This window comes from Oncorhynchus kisutch, linkage group LG24, assembly GCF_002021735.2.
Source record: "Oncorhynchus kisutch isolate 150728-3 linkage group LG24, Okis_V2, whole genome shotgun sequence".
NCBI lineage: Eukaryota > Metazoa > Chordata > Actinopteri > Salmoniformes > Salmonidae > Oncorhynchus > Oncorhynchus kisutch.
In genome coordinates this window covers 14,918,119-14,941,460 of record NC_034197.2, presented here as the reverse complement: position 1 = coordinate 14,941,460, position 23,342 = coordinate 14,918,119, and the positions used below count along the sequence as shown (strand labels likewise).

At 43.3% G+C, this 23,342-nt stretch overlaps 1 protein-coding gene and 1 pseudogene across 1 annotated transcript; both read left to right on the top strand.

Moving 5' to 3' along the window:
* Positions 1-1,198: 1,198 nt before the first annotated feature.
* On the top strand, positions 1,199-7,372 carry LOC109869855 (sterile alpha motif domain-containing protein 10). The gene is made up of 5 exons (XM_020460132.2): positions 1,199-1,211; positions 3,914-4,092; positions 6,123-6,291; positions 6,573-6,713; positions 6,828-7,372. Exons 1-5 carry the CDS (start codon positions 1,199-1,201, stop codon positions 6,851-6,853), a joined length of 528 nt encoding a protein of 175 aa, XP_020315721.1. The 3' UTR covers positions 6,854-7,372.
* Positions 7,373-13,468: 6,096 nt separating this feature from the next.
* On the top strand, positions 13,469-22,206 carry LOC109869854 (uridine-cytidine kinase-like 1; annotated as a pseudogene).
* The last annotated feature ends 1,136 nt before the right edge of the window (positions 22,207-23,342 follow it).

Sequence of the window (23,342 nt, the reverse complement as noted above, 5' to 3'; positions counted from 1 at the left end):
CACAAATTATAACAGGCGAGACACAGACAGTGAACAAGTACAAAATGGTTTACAAAGAATTTGCAGGTGAGGTGAAAAGGTCTGTAATTACAATTAAAACCATTTTTACAACCAGGACAGGATGAGAGAGGAGGGTAGACAAAAGAGACCTCAACATAGAAAATGGAAGTGAAAAGGTATGGAGGCTTTTGGCAATACACTGTGGATGTATGCATTTCAGAGTAGATAGTGTTCTATGGTAGAGAGAACCACAGTAGCTAGTGTAATTGAGTACTGGCAGTGTCTGCTGTGCCAGGAGGGAAGGTGCAAGTTACCTGAAAAATATCTAGTCTTTCAATGTTCTCAAAATGCACCAAATTCCAGATCCCCCAGGGCCCCCCTACTGGCTTTGGGCTATGCCCCGAATGTTTTTAAATCCTAGAAATGCCCCTGGGTTTCTCCCTGGGCTTTATAGCTCTGAGGCTCCACCACAGAACATGCCATCTTGGGAGCCCACAAGCTCTGGCTCCATTGGGCAGGGGGAGTCCTTATGCTGAATGTTCTCTATTTTATTTCTTGGGCTGGTTTTTCATCAACCCGTTTTCAGTAGCTCTCCACTGGCTGCGCTAATTACAGGGCTCCTGGCAGCACTTTGAGTCAGCTCGTTCTGGCTCTTGAGAAAAAGCAGTGCGCCTGATTCTCACGAGTAGATAAACCACACGCATATAGTTCCGCACTGACAGAACCAGTCAGCCAACTTCATTGGGACATTCCGCATCGAAAGAGACATAACGTCACCCGGGACAGGACACTATGAGCAGCACCATCTGATTAGAGGTTTGCTCAAGAGCGCATCCCTATTATGGATGTTTTTTTAAAAACTTTTTTTTAAACTTAGGCTACAGTCATGCTTCGTGTCAATTTATGTGGTTATTCCTCACCTCACCACTGCATATAACCGGGCAACTTACGAGATTGTTGTTCACCGGCAGTGGCACCTGTGCGACTGTAAAGAGGAGCTAACTTGCGCTTCTGCAGTCCTGTTCAAGTAGGCTATAATTGGTTGTCCGTACTGTCAAGTTTGGCGGAAAGGACTATGCTGTAGCAGAACAGAGAGGTGAGGAGAACGCAAACGGGGGATTACCGGTCGGTTAGCGGTTACCGGAGAGGATGGGATACTTTTACTAGTGCATTCACTGGAAAGGAAAGGAGACACGCCATGGCTGTGGACGGTAATAGAGATCTAATAGTTTTGCATGCGGACATCTCAAATATCATCTCCCATCTTCTCCTCCAATAGCCTTGTTTTGTTGTTGTCGGTAACTAGGCCTATTAACTACAGGCTATTCGATGTGCAGGCTAAGCTAAACAAGTGTACATAAGTTTAGCTGAATTTGCCTGACCGGTTTTCCATCTTATTTACTTATACGGTTTGATATACCATTCAGTTGGGATTTTGTAGCCGATTTTGTAGCCGAATAAGACACCGCTGTTCAGACCTTGTGGTGCTGAAATGGACAGCGACTTAAGGGTGACAATGGCAACTGACCGCAGTCCATTTCTTTCAAGTAGTAGCCTATTTTGATCACTTATGACCGTCTTTAAGTGAAATCGAATTACATTGGGTACATTTTCTAAGTAGCATAATTTCTTATTTGTGGAAAAACATGACATGGCCAAAGGTATGTGGACACCTGCTCGTTGAACATCTCATTCCAAAATCATGTCCACTAGATGTTGGAACATTGCTTTGGGGACATTCTTCCATTAGAGCATTAGTGAGGTTGGGCACGCAGTCTGTGTTCGAATTCATCCCAAATGTGTTCGATGGGGTTGAGGTCAGGGCTCTGTGCAGGCCAGTCAAGCTGTTCCAAACCGATCTCAAAAAACAATTTCTGTATGAACCTCACTTTGTGCATGGGGGCATTGTCATGCTGAACCAGGAAAGGGCCTTCCCCAAACTGTTGCCACAAAGTTGGAACAGAATCGTCTAGAATGTAATTATATGCTGTACTGTTAAGATCTCCCTTAATTCAAACTAAGGAACTAGCCCGAACCATGAAAAACAGCTACAGACCATTATTCCTCATCCACCAAACTTTACAGTTGGCATTATGCACTGGGGCAGGTAGCGTTCTCCTGGTGTCTGCCAAAACCCAGATTCGTCCATGCTAGATGGTGAAGAATGATTAATTACTCTAGAGAACGCATTTCCACTGCTCCAGAGTCCAATGGCTGCAAGGTTTACATCACTCCAGCCAACGCTTGGCATTGCATATGGTGATCTTAGGCTTTTGTGCGGCAGCTCGGTCATTGAAACCCATTTCATGAAGCTCCCGATGAACAGTTATTGTGCTGATGTTGCTTCCAAAGGCAGTTTGGAACTCTGTAATGAGTGTTGAAACCAAGGACAGATGATTTTGTGAGCTTGTATGGCTTACCACTTCGCGGTGGAGTCGTTGTTGTTCCTAGACATTTCCACTTCACATTAACAGCCTTTACAGTTGACCAGGGCAGATCTAGCAGGGCAGACATTTGAACTGACTTGTTGGAAAGGTGGCATCCTATAACGGTACCATGTTTAAAGTCACTGAGCTCTCCAGTAAGGCCATGCTACTGCCAATGTTTGTCTATGGAGATTGCATGGCCGTGTGCTCGATTTTATTCACCGGTCAGCAACTGGTGTGGATGAAATCACTGAATCCACTAATTTGAAGGGGTATCCACATACCTTTGTATATATAGTGTAGGCCTATTATTAAAGTGACTAAGTGTCTTATGAAGACATACACACATGCCCCATGCTGAAGAGGTTTGATATAAAAGGGTTGTGTTCATTATGGCAATGTTCTTCACCAGTGACATTGGAATGGCTTGGGTTGATAACAAGAGCTGCCTTTGCAGAGCCTGGCTCTGTTGGGGGTCTGTGATAAGGGGGATGCTGAATGATGCAGAGGAGGGGTACAAGCAAGAGAGCCAAAAACTCACCCTTTCATCTCCTCTGTCTCTTATTCTGTCCTCATTTCAATTAAACCTTCTGTGTCATTTAGAGAAGAGACATTTTAATGAGCATCATGCACATGCACTCACACATGCGCACACTCTGACACACACTCTGCTCAAAATATTGCCTCCAACACAGCCAGAAAATCAACCCAATCTGGCACAGAATCAGTAATGACCTGTGGCTGGTTGCCAGGTTCGGTTTCAGTAATGGTGTGTTTACTCTAGCTAGCACCTTTTCCCTTCATTATGGTACTGAAGAGACACCTGCTGCCTGCAGAGTGGGATAGGGTGTGTGTCTGCAAGTAATTTAGCATAATGATGAGCGAATGGCACATCTGTCGTATATACATCCTATATGATTTATATGCAGTAGTCCATATGACGTTCCCATAATTCCCTGGGAGCTATCTGGGTGAAAGTTGAAATCCCTTTGAACAACAGCTTGTAACGACTCAGTTTACTGGCTCCGCTATTATAACAGGTGCCTGGGCTGCCTGAAAAAACACCTAGTAATGATGTTTGAGATCATCTCTCAATGAGTAGGCACACCTTTTAGTCCTTTGGTACACGCAGGGTTGGGTAGGTTACTTTCTAAATGTAATCTGTTACTAGTTACCTGTCCAAAATTGTAATCATTAACATAACTTTTGGATTACCCAAACTCAGTAATGTAGTGTAATCTGGTTACTTTTGGATTACTTACTCTTAAAAGGCATTCGATTTTTGCTGGTAACGTAACTGATTTCGTTTTTTTCTTCTTCATGTAATCAGTTATTCCCAACACAAGGATATTTTTCCAGATCTCACATGCCTTTTTAGGGCAAATTACAGACTTTGAGGGTGTTTCAAGTAAGAACCACGAGCTTGTGTATTGGCTACTAGCACTGTTCACTCATTTCTCATTTCTCTCTCGCTTCTTATCTTCTAGCAGCCTCCAGTTTCAGTTTCTGCCGGCCTGCTGTGGAGTATAGGGCACTGCCTGAGGACTTCAAGCACCTGAGTCGACAGACGGAAGGGAACCTCACCTGGCATGACGGGCGTGGTCAGAAAACAGCAGGGGGCCGGACAGTGAAGCTGCTCCAACAGCCTGGGACAGAGAGCTATCAGGTAGAGTACCTCAACTACTCTGGATCTCTGTGATTTTCTGCATATCATACCACGATCACAGATCAGATGCAAAATCAAATTGTATTGTTTGCATACACATATTTAGCAGATGATATTGGGGGTGTAGGGAAATCCATGTTACCCCATTTCTGTATTGCTTTTCAGCCATGATGATAATGGATGTCTTTTTGTGCTTTATCTGCTTCTCGTCATCTACCCCATCTCTCATCATTGTAGGCCTATTCTAGATGCACATGCAAATAAGAAAAGGAAAGAGCTTCCTAGGTTTTCATTCATCTCAGATCAGTCTAAGAAAACCTTTGTTTCCCATTATTAATTGATGTGTACAGTATGTAAGCTTCTCTCCAGCCTTCTGTCGCCTTGCCAACATAAAGGCTTCTCTCTTCACAAAGAAAAAATATTTACAAAATAATCTGACAAATGCAATGCGCTATCTGGTGACCATCCATTGTTCCAACATGAGCAGCACTTTGTTTGTGGAGAATGGAAGATGCTGTTAACCCAGAGGGCTATGAGGCACTCAGCCGGTCCAGCATTTTAGAATGGATTTAAATAGAACTGCTGGCCTTCCTATGTGCAGAAGCACCAGCACTTGTCTGTGGACTAAGAGCTTAAAGGGGCATTATAAACTGGGTGGTTCCAGCCCTGAATTCTGATTGGCTGACAGCCGTGGTATATGAGACCGTATACCATGGGTATGACAAAACATTTACTTTTACTGCTCTAATTACTTTACTAACCAGTTTATAATAGCAATACGGCACCTCAGGTGTTTGTGGTATATGGCCAATATACCACGGCTAATGGCTGTATCCAGGCATTCCACGATGCGTTGTGCCTAAGAACAGTCCTTAGCCGTGGTATATTGTCCATATACCACACCCCCTTATTGTTTGAATATACTGTATGAAATATAATGGCTGTAGTGAACCTTACAGTACGTGCTTTTACGGATATGTTTTCTAACAAAGCATGTCTAGTTATTTCAATTAATGGTATCTGATATATTATGGTATCTCCTTCATGTGGTATTACAGCACAGTGCACCTTTTGTGTTCTAAATGTACTTTAAATCCTGCTATTGTAATTTTGACATGCCTGGTTGTTGACCAATTCATGAAAAATAATTCTCACCTATAAATTGGGGTTTCCGAGTACCCTACAAATTTGGGTTGATGACAGAGGTACATCGTTTTTTTGCAACCGTTTTTTCAATCCCCTTGCATGTATGCATGCATAGGCTTCACTCTTTGTGTCTTTCACTATCACTGCAATATGTTACAGAATTTTGTATCATGAATGTCTGTGCTAAAAAATGCAGGGAGGGTAGGGGGGGGGGGGGCTAGCACTAGCATGTTGCGTTCCAACCTTTTGAACTTTACGCGGAGCTGCTCTACTCTGGAGAAGAAGATCAGAGCAGAGGGAACACTGCTTTCATAGATTTTTTTTAAAAGTGAATGAATGATCAAAGGCTTCATTTGATTAGTCACCCACATCCTGCTCAGATTCCAAAGGAATGAATTTGGTCGTTGGATACGACTGACCCACATGCACCCTGGTCTGATGCTGATGCTTATTCCTCACAAAACTATGCTCCCTGATCATCGGGCTTCATATGTAGGTATGCTTTGATCTGCAGGGGGACCTTTTTATATGATAGTCCTTGTTAGTAATGGGTTTAGTGTGTGTGCTTTTGTCAGAAGTGCAGTGGTTGCAGAGAAGGTAGTATGTGACCATAAATAAAGGAAAGTCACTCACATCACTATATTCTTAGCAACTGCATTGACATGCATCATATCTGTGTGGCTAACATCATGAAAGTGGTCCCTGGTTAGGGTCAGGGTCACAGAATTAACATTTAAGGAAGGACCTATGGGGGTCTGAACAGATTCCTTGATGGATGTGCTTATGTCTGACTCTGGAGTGGTCATCCCTTGGGGTACTCAAGGTTAAAACACTGTACGTACAAGCAGTAGCTGGCCATTACAGAAGCGTGCTCATGTTTCCAGCATCGTTCAGGTGACTCCTATGGAATCTACCACACCAGCCCCACCCAGCCCAGTCTGATCCGACCTGTGGTGTTGTGGACTCAGCAGGACGTCTGCCGATGGTTGAAGAAACACTGTCCTCACAACTACCTGACCTACGTAGAGGCCTTCTCTCATCACGCCATCACAGGTATCAACCAGGAAAAATGCACTAGCACAAATCAGCATTTCCAGTCCTAAAATGAGAGTGGAATGCAGTTGACGTGAGTGGCTGGCAGAGTATTGTCAGTTGAATCAATAGGCTTGCTGGGATTTACCCTTCATGCCATCACAGGTATCAACTACTGCACTAGCACAAAAACCATCATTCATAATAATATTAAAATGCGAGTAAAATCCACAATACAGCGGGTGTGGGTGAGTGAATTGCTAAGCTTTTAATGGCTGCCTCCTCTCTCTGCTCCCTGGCAGGCCGTGCTCTGTTGCGTCTGAATGGAGATAAATTGGAGAGGATGGGCTTGGTGCAGGAGACGCTGAGGCAGGAGCTCCTACATCAGGTGCTTCAACTGCAGGTGCAAGAGGAGGAACGTAATTTGCAGCTCCTTAGCAGAGGTGAATACTGAGGTTTTTTTTTTGTGTATCGTGATTATGTGTAAGATGACTGGTTAAGTTTGGATGCCATTCTAACAGTTACTGTTTTTTCCCCCTCATATTTTATTTTCCTAGGTGGCTCTTTTGGGAACCTGTCGTAATATGGATATTATTTTCCTAACTGGGCTGTTTACACTGAACACTGGACAAATGTATTCATCAGTGTGTCGGCAGGGAGACTACTATATAACGATCAGAATTCATATGAATCACATGGAAACCATGAACTTTAAAGAGGACACATGGGATGATCACATGCAGCATCAAACTTGGATGGGACAATCAATAGAGCACAGCCCCAAGTTTACAAAGTTGAGTATCTGTTTTCCATCAACCAAATCTGTCTGGACTGAAGACTATAATCATGATTATAGACTTTGTCAAGATTGGTTGTGTCTTGTAGCCATTTGTATGCTATTCTATGTTTTACCCTAACAGTTGTAAGGTTGTGAATGATTCCTTTTTGTCTCACTGTTTCTTTAGAAGTATCCTATAGATTCAGTGTTTAATTGTGAATACACTCTAACCTGGATTTTCAAATGGGTTTATTTGAAAATATTTTTGTGAGATGCATTTTTGGGTAAAGGCTCATTATTTCTGACAAATAAAATGTATTTTACATTGGTTTACATGGTTTTTGTGTATCATCTGACTGGAGATAAACTACATTACCCACTATCCTCATCTAAGATAGTATTCCTACTGTATGCCAGTGGTGGTTCCTCAGAGGAGGAAGGGGAGGACCATCCATCCTCAGTGAATTTCATAAATCCAAATAGTGAAACATTAAAGTGAACCTTTTTAGATAAAACTATACTAAATCTATTCATGTCGCCAAATAATTAAAACACATGGTTTTGCAATGTTCTACAGTAGCCTCAATAGCACTCTGTAGGGTAGCACCATGGTGTAGCCAGAGAACAGCTAGTTTCCATCCTCCTCCAGGTACATTGACTTCAATTTTAAAAAACTAGGAGGCTCATGGTTCTCACCCCCTTCCATAGACTTGCACAGTAACTATGACAACTTCCAGAGGATGTCCTCCAACCTATCAGAGCTCTTGCAGTATGAACTGACATGTTGTCCACCTAATCAAACAATCAGATAATAAATCTAGTACTGAAAGCTACAGCTAGCAAGCACTGCAGTGCATAAAATGTAAGCAGTTAACTCCAAGATAAAGACAAAAGATAAACAGTTTAGAACAAATACATTTCTTTAAAAATGAAGGAGAAGCAAGAGAGCTATATTTCAGTGGGGTTTTTTCACTTTCACTTAGAGAATATAGTTTAGCCTACTCGAACACCTGGCTCAAAAAGAAAGGGGTGCTATGTTGAATAGCCATAGCCAGCTAGCTAACACTGGAACCCTTCCAAGTCAAGGCTTTTGGTGTTATTAATTTATTGCCACCGGGGACCGCCGGTGAAAATGCTTTCTGACTGTACACTGTATTGCATGATTGTAGCAGATTTACTACTAGAACTGTTAGAACTGGCTATGATGTTAGCTAATATGATCACTATGATGTAGGTTGTGTGTAGCGGTTAGTGGATATGATATAAAGGTTTGGCTGGTATAATTCCTTCTCGCATCTACATGCTCTCCTCCTCTCACCTTTCCCTTTGCTTGTGGACTTCAGTGCACAACACATCAGCTGTCTGTGACCAGGCGAAAAAAAAACTTTCCAACGAGCAATATTATCATGCTGTTGGTATGTGGCTGCTATCCAGACTGTATCACATCCAGCCGTGATTTAGAGTCCTATAGGGAATCGCTCAATTGGCCAAGCATCATCTGGGTTTGGCCGGGGAAGGCCGTCAATGTAAATAAGAATTTGTTCTTAACTGACTTGCCTAGTTAAATAAAGGTTAAATAAAATATTGTGAACTGTGTTTGCATGTGATCCGGAGTGTATTAATTCCGCCGATTCTGTTGAAAAAACGTTTCGTAAACTGAAGCAAAATGAACTAAATGAGGATAAACATACCTGAATTTGTCCAATAGAAATGTTTGTTTGCAACTGTTGGACTAATGATAACCCATCAGCTTGATGCAAGCAAGAGTGTGCAAGGCGGTATTGAATGTGTGACTGTCTGTCACCTTGATTACTCAAAATGTTTTCTCGACTTGTGCACCTACATTGTAAACTTTAATTCAAAGGCTAGGTTGAATCAACCTCATGATTGAGGAGGTTCAGGAGTGGGAAGGTGAACGGAAAGGCTCTGGAGCAACGAACCGCCCTTGCTGTCTCTGCCTGGCCGGTTCCCCTCTTTCCACTGGGATTCTCTGCCTCTAACCCTATTACAGGGGCTGAGTCACTGGCTTGCTGGGGCTCTCTCATGCCGTCCCTGGAGGGGGTGCGTCACCTGAGTGGGTTGATTCACTGTTGTGGTCATCCTGTCTGGGTTGGCGCCCCCCCCTTGGGTTGTGCCATGGCGGAGATCTTTGTGGGCTATACTCAGCCTTGTCTCAGGATGGTAAGTTGGTGGTTGAAGATATCCCTCTAGTGGTGTGGGGGCTGTGCTTTGGCAAAGTGGGTGGGGTTATATCCTTCCTGTTTGGCCCTGTCCGGGGGTGTCCTCGGATGGGGCCACAGTGTCTCCTGACCCCTCCTGTCTCAGCCTCCAGTATTTATGCTGCAGTAGTTTATGTGTCGGGGGGCTGGGGTCAGTTTGTTATATCTGGAGTACTTCTCCTGTCCTATTCGGTGTCCTGTGTGAATCTAAGTGTGCGTTCTCTAATTCTCTCCTTCTCTCTTTCTTTCTCTCTCTCGGAGGACCTGAGCCCTAGGACCATGCCCCAGGACTACCTGACATGATGACTCCTTGCTGTCCCCAGTCCACCTGGCCATGCTGCTGTTCCAGTTTCAACTGACCTGAGCCCTAGGACCATGCCCCAGGACTACCTGACATGATGACTCCTTGCTGTCCCCAGTCCACCTGGCCATGCTGCTGCTCCAGTTTCAACTTCCACCTGACTGTGCTGCTGCTCCAGTTTCAACTGTTCTGCCTTATTATTATTCGACCATGCTGGTCATTTATGAACATTTGAACATCTTGGCCATGTTCTGTTATAATCTCCACCCGGCACAGCCAGAAGAGGACTGGCCACCCCACATAGCCTGGTTCCTCTCTAGGTTTCTTCCTAGGTATTGGCCTTTCTAGGGAGTTTTTCCTAGCCACCGTGCTTCTACACCTGCATTGCTTGCTGTTTGGGGTTTTAGGTTGGGTTTCTGTACAGCACTTTGAGATATCAGCTGATGTACGAAGGGCTATATAAATACATTTGATTTGATTTGATTTGATGATGGCTATAGGGAAAATGTGAATATCATGTAGTAAACTAAACCTTTCGATGTTACATCACCCAAATCCAGAGAGCTGATGTTCTGAAAGAGCTGCGAAATCTGGACCCCTACAAATCAGCTGGGCTAGACATTCTGGACCCTCTCTCTCTTTAAAATTATCTGCCGCAATTGTTGCAACCCCTATTACTAGCCTGTTCAACCTCTCTTTCATATCGTCTGAGATCCCCAAAGATTGGAAAGCTACCGCGGTCATTCCCCTCTTCAAAGGGGGAGACACTCTAGACCCAAACTGTTACAGACCTATATCTATCCTACCCTGCCTTTCTAAGGTCTTTGAAAACCAAGTTAATAAACAGATCACCGACCATTTCGAATCCCACTGTACCTTCTCCGCTATGCAAACTGGTTTCCGAGCTGATCACGTATGCACCTCAGCCATGCTCGAGGTCCTAAACGATATCATAACCGCCATCGACAAAAGACCATACTGTGCAGCCGTATTCATCGACCTGGCCAAGGCTTTCGACTCTGTCAATCACCGCATTCTTATCGGCAGACTCAACAGCCTTGGTTTCTCAAATGACTGCCTCGCCTGGTTTACCAACTACTTCTCAGACAGAGTTCAGTGTGTAAAATCGGAGGGCCTGTTGTTCGGACCTCTGGCAGTTTCTATGGGGGTGCCACAGGGTTCAATTCTCGGGCTGACTCTCTTCTCTGTATACATCAATGATGTCGCTCTTGCTGTTGGTGATTCTCTGATCCACCTCTACGCAGACGACACCATTCTGTATACTTCTGGCTCTTCTTTGGACACTGTGTTAACTAACCTCCAGACGAGCTTCAATGCCATACAACTCTCCTTCTGTGGCCTCCAACTGCTCTTAAATGCAAGTAAAACTAAATGCATGCTCTTCAACCGATTGCTGCCCGCACCGGATCTGACTAAGAATATGTGGACTACTACAAATACTTAGGTGTCTGGTTAGATTGTAAACTCTTCTTCCAGACTCATATTAACCATCTCCAATCCAAAATTAAATCTAGAATCAAATTCCTATTTTGCAACAAAGCATCCTTCACTCAATGCTGCCAAACATACTCTCGTAAAACTGACTATCCTACCAATCCTTGACATTGGTGATGTCATCTATAAAATATCCTCTAACACCCTACTCAGCAAATTGGTTGCAGTCTATCACAGTGCCATCCGTTTCATCACCAAAGCCCCATGTACTACCCACCACTGCAACCTGTATGGTCTTGTTGGCTGGCCCTCGCTTCATATTCGTCGCCAAACCCACTGGCTACAGGTCATCTATAAGTCTTTGCTAGGTAAAGCACCACCTTAGCTCACTGGTTAACATAGCAGCACCCACCCGTAGTAGCGCTCCAGCAGGTATATTTCACTGGTCACCCCCAAAGCCAATTCCTCCTTTGGACACCTTTCCTTCCAGTTCTCTGCTGCCAATGACTAGAACTAATTGCAAAAATCACTGAAGCTGGAGACTCATATCTCCCTCACTAGCTTTAAGCATCAGCTATCAGAGCATCTTACAGATCATTGCACCTGTACATAGCCCATCTGTAAATAGCCCATCCAACTACCTCATCCCCATATTGTTATTTATTTTATTTATATTATTTTGCTCCTTTGCACCCCAGTATCTCTACCTGCACATTCATCTTCTGCACATCTATCATTCCAGTGTTTATTTGCTATACTGTAATTATTTCTCCACTATGGCCAATGTTTTGCCTTACCTCCCTAATCTTACTCCATTTGCACCCAGTGTATATAGACTTTTCTATTGTGTTATTGACTGTACATTTGTTTATTCCATGTGTAACTCTGTGTTGTTGTTTGTGTTGCACTGCTTTGCTTTATCTGGGCCATGTCGCAGTTTCAAATGAGAACTTGTTCTCAACTGGCTTAAAAACAAATAATAATACATAAAAATTTAAAATAAATAATTGAGGTGGGGTGAATAATTGGGGTGAATGAAATATGAATGATTGTCATTTAATATGCTGTAATAGAAATAAGGCTATGCTCATAAAAAAAATGTATCGTCCTCCATCTTAAACGTCACCGACCGCCACTGCTGAATACATGTCGCTGTCTGACCCGTACGGAGGAGGGCTAGAGATGCTGTGCGAAACGAACTGCAGCGAAAATAAAATGTCATCCTGCTTGGACAGGTACAGCTTCTTGCACCATAGAGTATTCCATACTATCATTTAAATCAACTGAGGTTTAGAATAATACTAAATTATATTACTGTTTGCTAACCACAGCAGTTTATGCGTCCTTCTCGTTGTAGCCTAATCTACTACGGCATAATTTGACCTCCCAGAGCGCAGTGGGTTTGTTTAGTTGATACAAATTCCCAAATGCGCGTAACACACAGTCAAGGTTGGCTATATAAAATAATGTTTGAAGCATTGTACATGTTATTAAATTACCAGGTGGTTACTGAATCAGGTATCAAGTTTGATCATTAACCAATTATCATTTCAATGCGCCTGTGATGTCGTTACCAATAAAGTCTCCGTCACCAAGCAGACGCGTAATAGGATCCGTCTAATGGACATCTGCCTTGTATCTACCACATAACACAACATAACGACATACTATTTATTGCATTGCTCTGCTATCAAAATGTATCTGTTGAAATTGTAGCATTTGGGTGTATGTAGTTTTATGCATTATAATAACTAGGTAGAGAATGGTAAGAAATGTAGTAACATCAATTGCCACATGCCACAAGGGACACATGCTGAATGAAATGCAGTGCCCTGGCATTGTGCAAGAAAGATGCTGATAAACATGATCATCAGACAAACACTTGCCCTGCAGTACTATGCCTGCCTGCCCTTCTTGGAGTGTTGCACACATTAGCCTCGACTTGCTCCAGCAATTCTAATACCATGTTGAGGTCTGACTCACTCGAGACTATGAACTTGAAGATGAAGAGCAGTAGAGGAAGTCTTGGTGTAAACAGGCCTCTATTAATAACAGCCAAGCAACTCTGTGGTCCTCGTATGTGGTCCTCGTAAACACACTCAGACTACAGGGGGGGGGCACATTGAACTTGACATTTTCCTGTCTCCCCTCTGAGCTGAGATGAGGGTCGAGATCGGAGAAGAGGTAAAGGAGAGTACGTAGCGGAACCTTAGAGAGAGGCTGGATTCAGTGGGTACATTTGTGACAAAGGTCTGAAGAGACATCCAGAGATTGTGTCTCAATGTAAAGTGTGTCAGGTGGATTGGACCTGTGTTTCTGTGGGGGTTCACTTTAACTACGCTTGCTGCCTCAGCAAGGGTTAGCCTGTGTGTGCTCTACTGTGTGAGTACTGTACCGGTTGGGCCTGAGCTGACTGACAGCCAGCCGCCCCTGTCCAAGGCAAATATGTCTCTGCCTGGGTACACTGGCGCCAGAATCTCAGGCTTCTGGTCCATGAGGGCCCGAAGGTAAGTGTGAGCAACCACAGACAGAGCAACCACAGACAGGGCTGTGGAATTCATTTTGCCTGTGTGTGTGTTGAGGGTGTTGTCCCATCCCATGTCAGTTTGAGACATGCTGATGATGAGAGGTGCAGGGAAATGGAGGATCTATCTACCAAAAATATATGTTTTGAAACTAACCAAGATGTTTTATGTTGGTGCTTTAGGGGAGCTTGAACAGGACTAAATGTGGATTCAGAGTTTGATGTAACCGTTAGGCTGTTTTTTGACATTCAATTTAGCTGGATAATAAACAAGGGTGTGTGAGGGTGTTGGTATAAACCTATCTGTGACAATAAGGACCATTATAGTCCTGTTATAACACTCCAGCGTTGACTGTAAAAGGATATGACCCTCACTGCCCTCTCTCAGATTTGAATAAAATGAGAACGTTTAAAACATCCTTCATTTTTCTGTTATTTGTACTGTAATTCTACCTATAGCTCTTTGTAAATAACAGCTTCAAACCCTTTCCTGCAATCAAATGACCAAATCGCCCTCTAGTGGCCTCATGGGTGGAATTATTTATTTTACACAGAAAATCCAGTGTTTCTATGTCAAACGTTTTTGTTATTTTTCAGTCTTCTGTGATGTATATAATGTGTCATATTGGGATGCAAACTCAAAATGTAATACATTTCAACTCTATATCTGACAAACTAATAGTCGTGTGTGAGGTGTATACTTTTGTTTCAAAGAACATTTGGTTAAGACTACCAATAAACACTCTGCGTGACCCAGATTTAGCCCACTGCAGTAAATTATTGATGATATGATGATTGTTGTGTTACAGTGGTAGTGGGGAAGACTCATTGGACCGGCTCCTGCCTGGCCCCCCTATCATCGCCGTACGCAGGAAGAGCACATCCCAGACAAAGACAGAGGTGCTCCGCACCTGCACACACACCATCTACACAGCAGGCAGACCCCCCTGGTACGATGAGCATGGTGCAGAGTCCAAAGAGGCCTTCGTCATCGGCACAACATTCATGGGTGTATGCCTTATTTTATTGTCAGTGTGTGAAGTGTTAATCAGGTGTTTTTGCTGTTATATGTGGTGTTGTAATGGTCTTTCCTTATTGTTGACAGGTTGTTGTACTCAAAAAATACATGTGTGTTTGTCTGTGCAGGGTTGTGTGGGGGCAGTGCCTCAGGGAAGACCACGGTGGCCAATAAGATCATTGAGGCTCTGGATGTCCCCTGGGTAGTGCTGTTGTCCATGGACTCCTTCTACAAGGTGAGAGTCTGTCATTAATTTGGCTTGCTTGGGCTTTAGCCTTTCGGAGATGCTACTGTATTTTCTTCACAACGGCCTGGAGCCTTATTGACAGACATGTCACCCTTGTAATACTGTATGAATGAGCCTACCCACAATCCCTCACTCTTAATAATGTGGGGAAGAGACTGTCATGGGGAAGAAACTGTCTACAGCCTGGGTAATCCCATCCCTCCCTCCATCATGTCTATTTATAGACCCGCAGGGAACAACACACATCCTGTCCCCATGGACTCAACATGCACGCACGAATGCACGCACACGCACGTGCACACACGTACACATTGTGTTTCTGTGTCCATCCATCCCTGAAGTTTGTTCTCCTGTACCCCCTAGGTTCTGACCCTTGAGGAACAGACCCTGGCAGCCTGTCAGTAACGACTACAGCTTTGACCACCCAGGGGCGTTTGACTTTGAGCTGCTGGTGGCCACCGGAGCAGCGGCTCAAACACGGCAAAATTGTCATGATCCCTGTGTATGACTTCACTACACATGGCAGACAGAAAGACTGGGTGAGTGTAGAACTGATGAGAGGCCATGTACCAAGTGAAAACTGTAGATTCTCTTGATATATTTATCCACCGTAAACATTATTGGATAGAGAAAACGGGCAGCTGTTGCAGTTCTGAGCATTTCTGTTGTCTCTGTCTCTCCCCTCCTTAGAAAACTGTGTATGGTGCCAGTGTGGTCATCTTTGAGGGGATAATGTCCTTTGCAGACAAAGAGCTTTTGGAGGTAAGGCTGTATGATCATCACATGTTTAGGGTTTCTGATCTCTTTACTGAATCAGTCGAGTCCTCTGTGACTGCAACGTACAGGAACATAGTGCTCTGTTGTTGCTCTGTCTGTCTCCAGCTCCGAGACATGAAGAGCATTGTGGACACTGACTCAGACATCCGGCACGTACGTCGGCTGCGCAGGGACATCACAGAGCGCGGGCGGGACATCGAGGGGGTCATCAAGCAGTACAACAAGTTTGTGAAGCCTGCGTTTGAGCGGTACATCGAACCCTACATTCAGCTGGCAGACATCGTTGTGCCACGAGGTGAGTGATTTAGCACTAACCATTCGAAATGTCAAAAGTGCAGTATTTTGGTATCTTCCAGTCTTTATCTAACATTTGTTAGCCATTAGGAGCTAATACCCATATGACGGCATATATATCCTGCAGATATACTATTATTTCATAGCAAATTTTCTGTGCAGATATTTTATAATGTTAATTATGAGGTAGCCATATGAGCTAGCGAAATGTTTCTGACCAAGTGAAAAGATTTTTTATTTATTTTTATTTTACCTTTATTTAACCAGGTAGGCAAGTTGAGAACAAGTTCTCATTTACAACTGCGACCTGGCCAAGATAAAGCAAAGCAGTTCGACAGATAAAACGACACAGAGTTACACATGGAGTAAAAACAAACATACAGTCAATAATGCAGTATAAACAAGTCTATATACAATGTGAGCAAATGAGGTGAGAAGGGAGGTAAAGGCAAAAAAGGCCATGATGGCAAAGTAAATACAATATAGCAAGTAAAATACTGGAATGGTAGTTTTGCAATGGAAGAATGTGCAAAGTAGAAATAAAAAATAATGGGGTGCAAAGGAGCAAAATAAATAAAAATTAAATACAGTTGGGAAAGAGGTAGTTGTTTGGGCTAAATTATAGGTGGGCTATGTACAGGTGCAGTAATCTGTGAGCTGCTCTGACAGTTGGTGCTTAAAGCTAGTGAGGGAGATAAGTGTTTCCAGTTTCAGAGATTTTTGTAGTTCGTTCCAGTCATTGGCAGCAGAGAACTGGAAGGAGAGGCGGCCAAAGAAAGAATTGGTTTTGGGGGTGACTAGAGAGATATACCTGCTGGAGCGTGTGCTACAGGTGGGAGATGCTATGGTGACCAGCGAGCTGAGATAAGGGGGGACTTTACCTAGCAGGGTCTTGTAGATGACATGGAGCCAGTGGGTTTGGCGACGAGTATGAAGCGAGGGCCAGCCAACGAGAGTGTACAGGTCGCAATGGTGGGTAGTATATGGGGCTTTGGTGATAAAACGGATTGCACTGTGATAGACTGCATCCAATTTGTTGAGTAGGGTATTGGAGGCTATTTTGTAAATGACATCGCCAAAGTCGAGGATTGGTAGGATGGTCAGTTTTACAAGGGTATGTTTGGCAGCATGAGTGAAGGATGCTTTGTTGCGAAATAGGAAGCCAATTCTAGATTTAACTTTGGATTGGAGATGTTTGATATGGGTCTGGAAGGAGAGTTTACAATCTAACCAGACACCTAAGTATTTGTAGTTGTCCACGTATTCTAAGTCAGAGCCGTCCAGAGTAGTGATGTTGGACAGGCGGGTAGGTGCAGGTAGCGATCGGTTGAAGAGCATGCATTTAGTTTTACTTGTATTTAAGAGCAATTGGAGGCCACGGAAGGAGAGTTGTATGGCATTGAAGCTTGCCTGGAGGGTTGTTAACACAGTGTCCAAAGAAGGGCCGGAAGTATACAGAATGGTGTCGTCTGCGTAGAGGTGGATCAGGGACTCACCAGCAGCAAGAGCGACCTCATTGATGTATACAGAGAAGAGAGTCGGTCCAAGAATTGAACCCTGTGGCACCCCCATAGAGACTGCCAGAGGTCCGGACAGCAGACCCTCCGATTTGACACACTGAACTCTATCAGAGAAGTAGTTGGTGAACCAGGCGAGGCAATCATTTGAGAAACCAAGGCTGTCGAGTCTGCCGATGAGGATATGGTGATTGACAGAGTCGAAAGCCTTGGCCAGATCAATGAATACGGCTGCACAGTAATGTTTCTTATCGATGGCGGTTAAGATATCGTTTAGGACCTTGAGCGTGGCTGAGGTGCACCCATGACCAGCTCTGAAACCAGATTGCATAGCAGAGAAGGTATGGTGAGATTCGAAATGGTCGGTAATCTGTTTGTTGACTTGGCTTTCGAAGACCTTAGAAAGGCACGGTAGGATAGATATAGGTCTGTAGCAGTTTGGGTCAAGAGTGTCCCCCCCTTTGAAGAGGGGGATGACCGCAGCTGCTTTCCAATCTTTGGGAATCTCAGACGACACGAAAGAGAGGTTGAACAGGCTAGTAATAGGGGTGGCAACAATTTCGGCAGATAATTTTAGAAAGAAAGGGTCCAGATTGTCTAGCCCGGCTGATTTGTAGGGGTCCAGATTTTGCAGCTCTTTCAGAACATCAGCTGAATGGATTTGGGAGAAGGAGAAATGGGGAAGGCTTGGGCGAGTTGCTGTTGGGGGTGCAGTGCTGTTGTCCGGGGTAGGAGTAGCCAGGTGGAAAGCATGGCCAGCCGTAGAAAAATGCTTATTGAAATTCTCAATTATGGTGGATTTATCAGTGGTGACAGTGTTTCCTATCTTCAGTGCAGTGGGCAGCTGGGAGGAGGTGTTCTTATTCTCCATGGACTTTACAGTGTCCCAGAACTTTTTTGAGTTAGTGTTGCAGGAAGCAAATTTCTGCTTGAAAAGGCTAGCCTTGGCTTTTCTAACTGCCTGTGTATAATGATTTCTAGCTTCCCTGAACAGCTGCATATCACGGGGGCTGTTCGATGCTAATGCAGAACGCCATAGGATGTTTTTGTGTTGGTTAAGGGCAGTCAGGTCTGGGGAGAACCAAGGGCTATATCTGTTCCTGGTTCTAAATTTCTTGAATGGGGCATGTTTATTTAGGATGGTTAGGAAGGCATTTTTTTAAAATATCCAGGCATCCTCTACTGACGGGATGAGATCAATATCCTTCCAGGATACCCCGGCCAGGTCGATTAGAAAGGCACATCTCCTACAGCTCCTCCCTCCTTCCACGCCTCTCTTCCTGGTGTTATTCACAATACCCCCACCAGGTGTCTCAGTGTGACTACATGGTTGACTTCTACTGAAGAACTAGTGGGAGAGCAGAACAGTCTCTTGTCATTGTCACCTATTCAAATGTATTCTCCTTTGTGTTGTTTCGTCCAGGGCAGTCCTGTTCTCGGCCCAGCAGACTCAGCCCCCCCCCCTTCCCAGACCCTCAGAGTGTTGGAAAGTATGCCCCAGGTCAAAGGCCTACACACCATCATCAGGTCAGATCACAGTCTATGGGTCTAGAGCCAAACTACCGTCCACAGACACTTCTGTCTTCCAGACGGTATTTGCCGGGTCATCGAGCTTAGCAATGAGAGGCATTTAGGCCTTTTCTCATTCTCCTCTCCAACTCATTTGTGTAATTCAGGAATCAGGAGACCAGTCGAGACGAGTTCGTCTTCTACCCCAAGAGGTTGATGCGCCTCCTTATTGAACATGCTCTAACATTCCTGCCCTCTCAGGTATGTGGACATTTTTTCCCCATATTATAGTGTATTTAATTGTAATATGTTATTTGGTTTGATAGTGATTTGACATAATGTAACGGACTTTATCCCTATTGTATCATGTCACAGCCCTGCACGGTACAGACCCCACAGGGCCGTGAGTATGAGGGGAAGAGAAGCCTCAGTGGAAAAGGGGTGGGTACTATACAGTCATTGGTAGTACTCCTATTTTGCTCCACCGTGTGTGTTTGGTGTTCCTTTTTAATAGTGCAGAGTTTGTGTTTGTAACCATGCTGAAGCTGGATCCTCCTTTCTCCAGATCACAGGAGTGTCCATCCTGCGGGCAGGGGAGACCATAGCCTTCCCTGAGGGCGGCGTGCAAGGATGTCCGCTTCGGCGAGATCCTCATCCAGACCAACCTGGACTCAGGAGAACCAGAGGTACTTTAGAATGTAACAGAATATAATAGGTCTTTATTGGCTGAAGAGAGAAGTGGCCTTGTTTAGAACAGTCACACTTATATCCACCTCACTGGGTGTCTCCTTAGTAACCAGATCTGCATCCTCCACCTCCTGATCGTATCTCCGTGGTAACCCTGTTTCTCCTTCCTCCTCTCTCTGCCCCATCCCTTACCAGCTGCATTACCTGCGTCTGCCCAAAGGCATCAGTGAGGAACATGTCATTCTAATGGACAGCACTGTGTCTTCAAGCGCTGCAGCCATGATGGCTGTGAGGGACCTATTGGTAAAGTAGCAATTGACATCCCTATCCCATAATAACTGATAGCACCCCAACTTCATGATTAATCATTATAGTAACCATAGAATTATAATTAGTAGTTCTGTTTCTATGAAAGTAACCCCCATTACCCACCATACTAAATGGCTGGGTTTTAAAAAGTTGGCATAGCATTGATTGTGTGTTGTGTTAAATGAGTGTTGTGATGTATCTGTGCAGGACCACAAGGTGCAGGAGAAGATAGCGCTGGCCTCTCTGCTGATGGCAGGGTTGGGGGTGCATTGGGTGGCCTATGCCTTCCCCAAGGTCAAAATTATCACCACTGCTGTGGACAAGGGTGTTGATGACTTCCTCCAAGCCATTCCTGGGATTGGTGGGTTTGGCTCTGCTGTAGCACTCCGGTTATGCGTCATGGACAGTGGTGGAAGTCATTGAATGTATTCTGTACTCCGTGTGATGTAAGTTAACTCTGTGTCATACAACTCAAACTGTGTATCTGTGTGTTCTGTTGATACAGGGGACTTTGGGGACCTCTACTTTGGGACAGATGGTAGAACATCAGGCTGGAGTGACGATGAGGAACAGGAGCAACCGAAACAACAAACAATGAACTTGATTCTGTGAAACACAAGGTTAAAGGCTAGCCTTGTGAAACCAGACTGTGTGCTTGCTAGATCAGGCTGGTTTAACAAGGCTAGTTCAGGGCAGGACTTCCTGGCCACACCAGTCACATTCCATTCAGCTGCTATAAGGTAGATGGACCCAACAAAGGGTCTCAATAAATGAGTCAATACTCAAACGTATATACAACAAGACATTTTTGTATGGTTTATATTAGATGTTAATGGGTCATTATTCTATTTATATGGTTGGATGTTTCAGTTCTGGACTGCTCAAGCAAGCTAATGTTTATAATGTATATGGTGCTACATGAAACTGAATCAGTTTCATCCCCTCTCAAGACACTATCTTGAAATTACCTAGCTATTTGTTTTTTATTATCAGATGATATTTGGCAATTGTATATTAAATATAACATTATTGAATGTTTATCTATGTTTTATTCGGTAGAGAAGCTTTCTAGCCTGTAGGGGGGAGCATTGTTCAATTATAGTTGCTGTGTTGCCATGTTGTGTGTGCTCCCAGATACTCAAAGTACACTAGAAACCATATGACGTCCTGTAATTGGTGCATTTCATTCAACTCATTTCATTGAGTGAATTGACAAATCATGTACAGGGAAATTGACCATTATTTTCAAGTATTTGAAAAGGTTTTGAAATTTGAAAGGTAGCGAGTAGAAATGGTATTGAATCCTCTCCACCCATGATGGAGATGATCGAAAACAGTCACTAGAAATTTGTTGAGGATGATCTTCACCTGAACAAAGAGATCGTGACATGTCCTGATGCCCAATGCTAAATACCAAATATTAGATATCTTTATATTTTTCTTACCCCCTTTTTTAAGGGATGTGACACCCATTTATAATTTACGTTTATTGTATTCATTTTTACCTGACATAGTATACACACATGTATGAGTGTTGAATGTATTTTATCTCTGCCTCTATGATTGACAAGCATAGCCTACATTTAGTCATGAGAGAACACTGTTTTGGGGGAATCTCTTTTTCTCTGTGATAACCCTTCCAGAGTGGGTGACTGTGATCATGGATGTCATGCTGTATTCTCCAAGACAGCACAAGACCCCGCCTGCCCATGTGACTACTGCCTCAAGGTTAACCTGTTACTATGGAGACAAGCCCACCAATGAAAATTCAGCAGACGGTTGCGATGTTGACTGCAAGCTTTTTGTTTTAAGGGTGACCTATTTTGTTCTACAGCTAGTCAGACACACACACACACAAACACACACACACACACACACACACACACACACAATAACACACACATAAACAAGGATACTCACACACATTGAGATTTATAGACTGTAGGAGGTTATAAGGATACACAAAATAAATAAACACACTCAAAGATAATAAACAAAAAAGCTTTTTAATTCATTTTAAGATGACAGTTTCTTGCTTGAGCACATTTGTCTAAACAGATTTCACTTTTTCAAAATAATTACCACGCAGCCCAAAACTGAAACATGTTGGCCAAAATGACACATTTAATTTGCAAAATGCATTAAGGCTCTCAAAACATGAAATACATGACGCGAAATCAACTACCTCCATCAAAACATACAACCTCTTATCTAATGAAAAGTTATTTCAATCAATCGTTGCACAATGGCCCAATAAATACTATCTACAACTATCAATATTGTCTAACAGGGTTAAACCTGCCATTTGTTGATACTATAATTATAAAAGACAACAAAACATATAGACATAGCTTATACCTCCTTGCTTGTTTGTAGGTGACCAAATACTTATTTTCCACCATAATTTGCAAATAAATTCGTTAAAAATCCTACAATGTGATTTTCTGGATTTTTTTCGCTCATTTTGTCTGTCATAGTTGAAGTGTACCTATGATGAAAATTACAGGCCTCTCTCATCTTTTTAAGTGGGAGAACTTGCACAATTGGTGGCTGACTAAATACTTTTTTGCCCCACTATATATAAAAATAGAATGTCACTCAAAAGCATGAATATCCAGAAACAAAGGCTTTATTTTAAAACATTTCATTTGAACTGAGAGCTGAACTATCTTCCTTTACAGACCCCTCTACCCCTCCTTTGTCTTTACCCTCGGCCTCTAACTTGGTCCGTTCTTGCAAACAGCAACTCAGGGGTGACCTTTTTTATGCATGAATAAGGACTGATTGCTGATTGAACAACCGTGCAAACAAGTTTTGCTCACATACAGAAGAGGTTCACATCCCTGGGAGTAATTTGTATCAGCTGTAACCAAATGTTAGAATTAGGTTTTGTTACGATTTACTCAACTGAGTTTTGCATCTTTTATAGAGTTGTGTTAAGTGTTTTTCAACTATGTGCTTAGCATTTGCATTGTGTGTGAAAGCAACGAGAAATTATTTACCGTTTCGCAAAAATAATACTGTTGTGCTCATTAGGTTATGATGGAGATCAAGTGTAATATTTTGACATGGCAAATTTGAACATTTATCTCTGGGAAATGCATGAGAGTGTAATTATGGAATAAAGTGAATGGCAGATTATCATGTGAGGAAACAATCCCCCATACATCTACTTTCAAGAATCTGACTTTCTCAATGCCTTAATAGCCAATTAAATCATGTTTACCTGTGATAAATCTATAGCACTATTGCAGAACCTTTGTCTTCCATTAGTCATCACCAGTGTTTTTCAGAGTTGCCTTTGGTTTCAGGATCAGTTTGATATTGCTAAATATTTGGCCTACAATGAGGGTTAAAGGCCACCGTGTGTTTGATTTGCGAGTTTGATCTTGGTCAATGCTTGGATCAAATCCAACTGTGTTTGTCACATGCTTTGT

Bases quoted from the DNA above. Each gene is read 5' to 3' on its own strand.
- LOC109869855 (XM_020460132.2), top strand. The intron at 4,093-6,122 runs GTAGAGTACCTC...TCATGTTTCCAG, and splicing joins CTGGGACAGAGAGCTATCAG to CATCGTTCAGGTGACTCCTA. The intron at 6,714-6,827 runs GTGAATACTGAG...TTATTTTCCTAG, and splicing joins TTTGCAGCTCCTTAGCAGAG to GTGGCTCTTTTGGGAACCTG.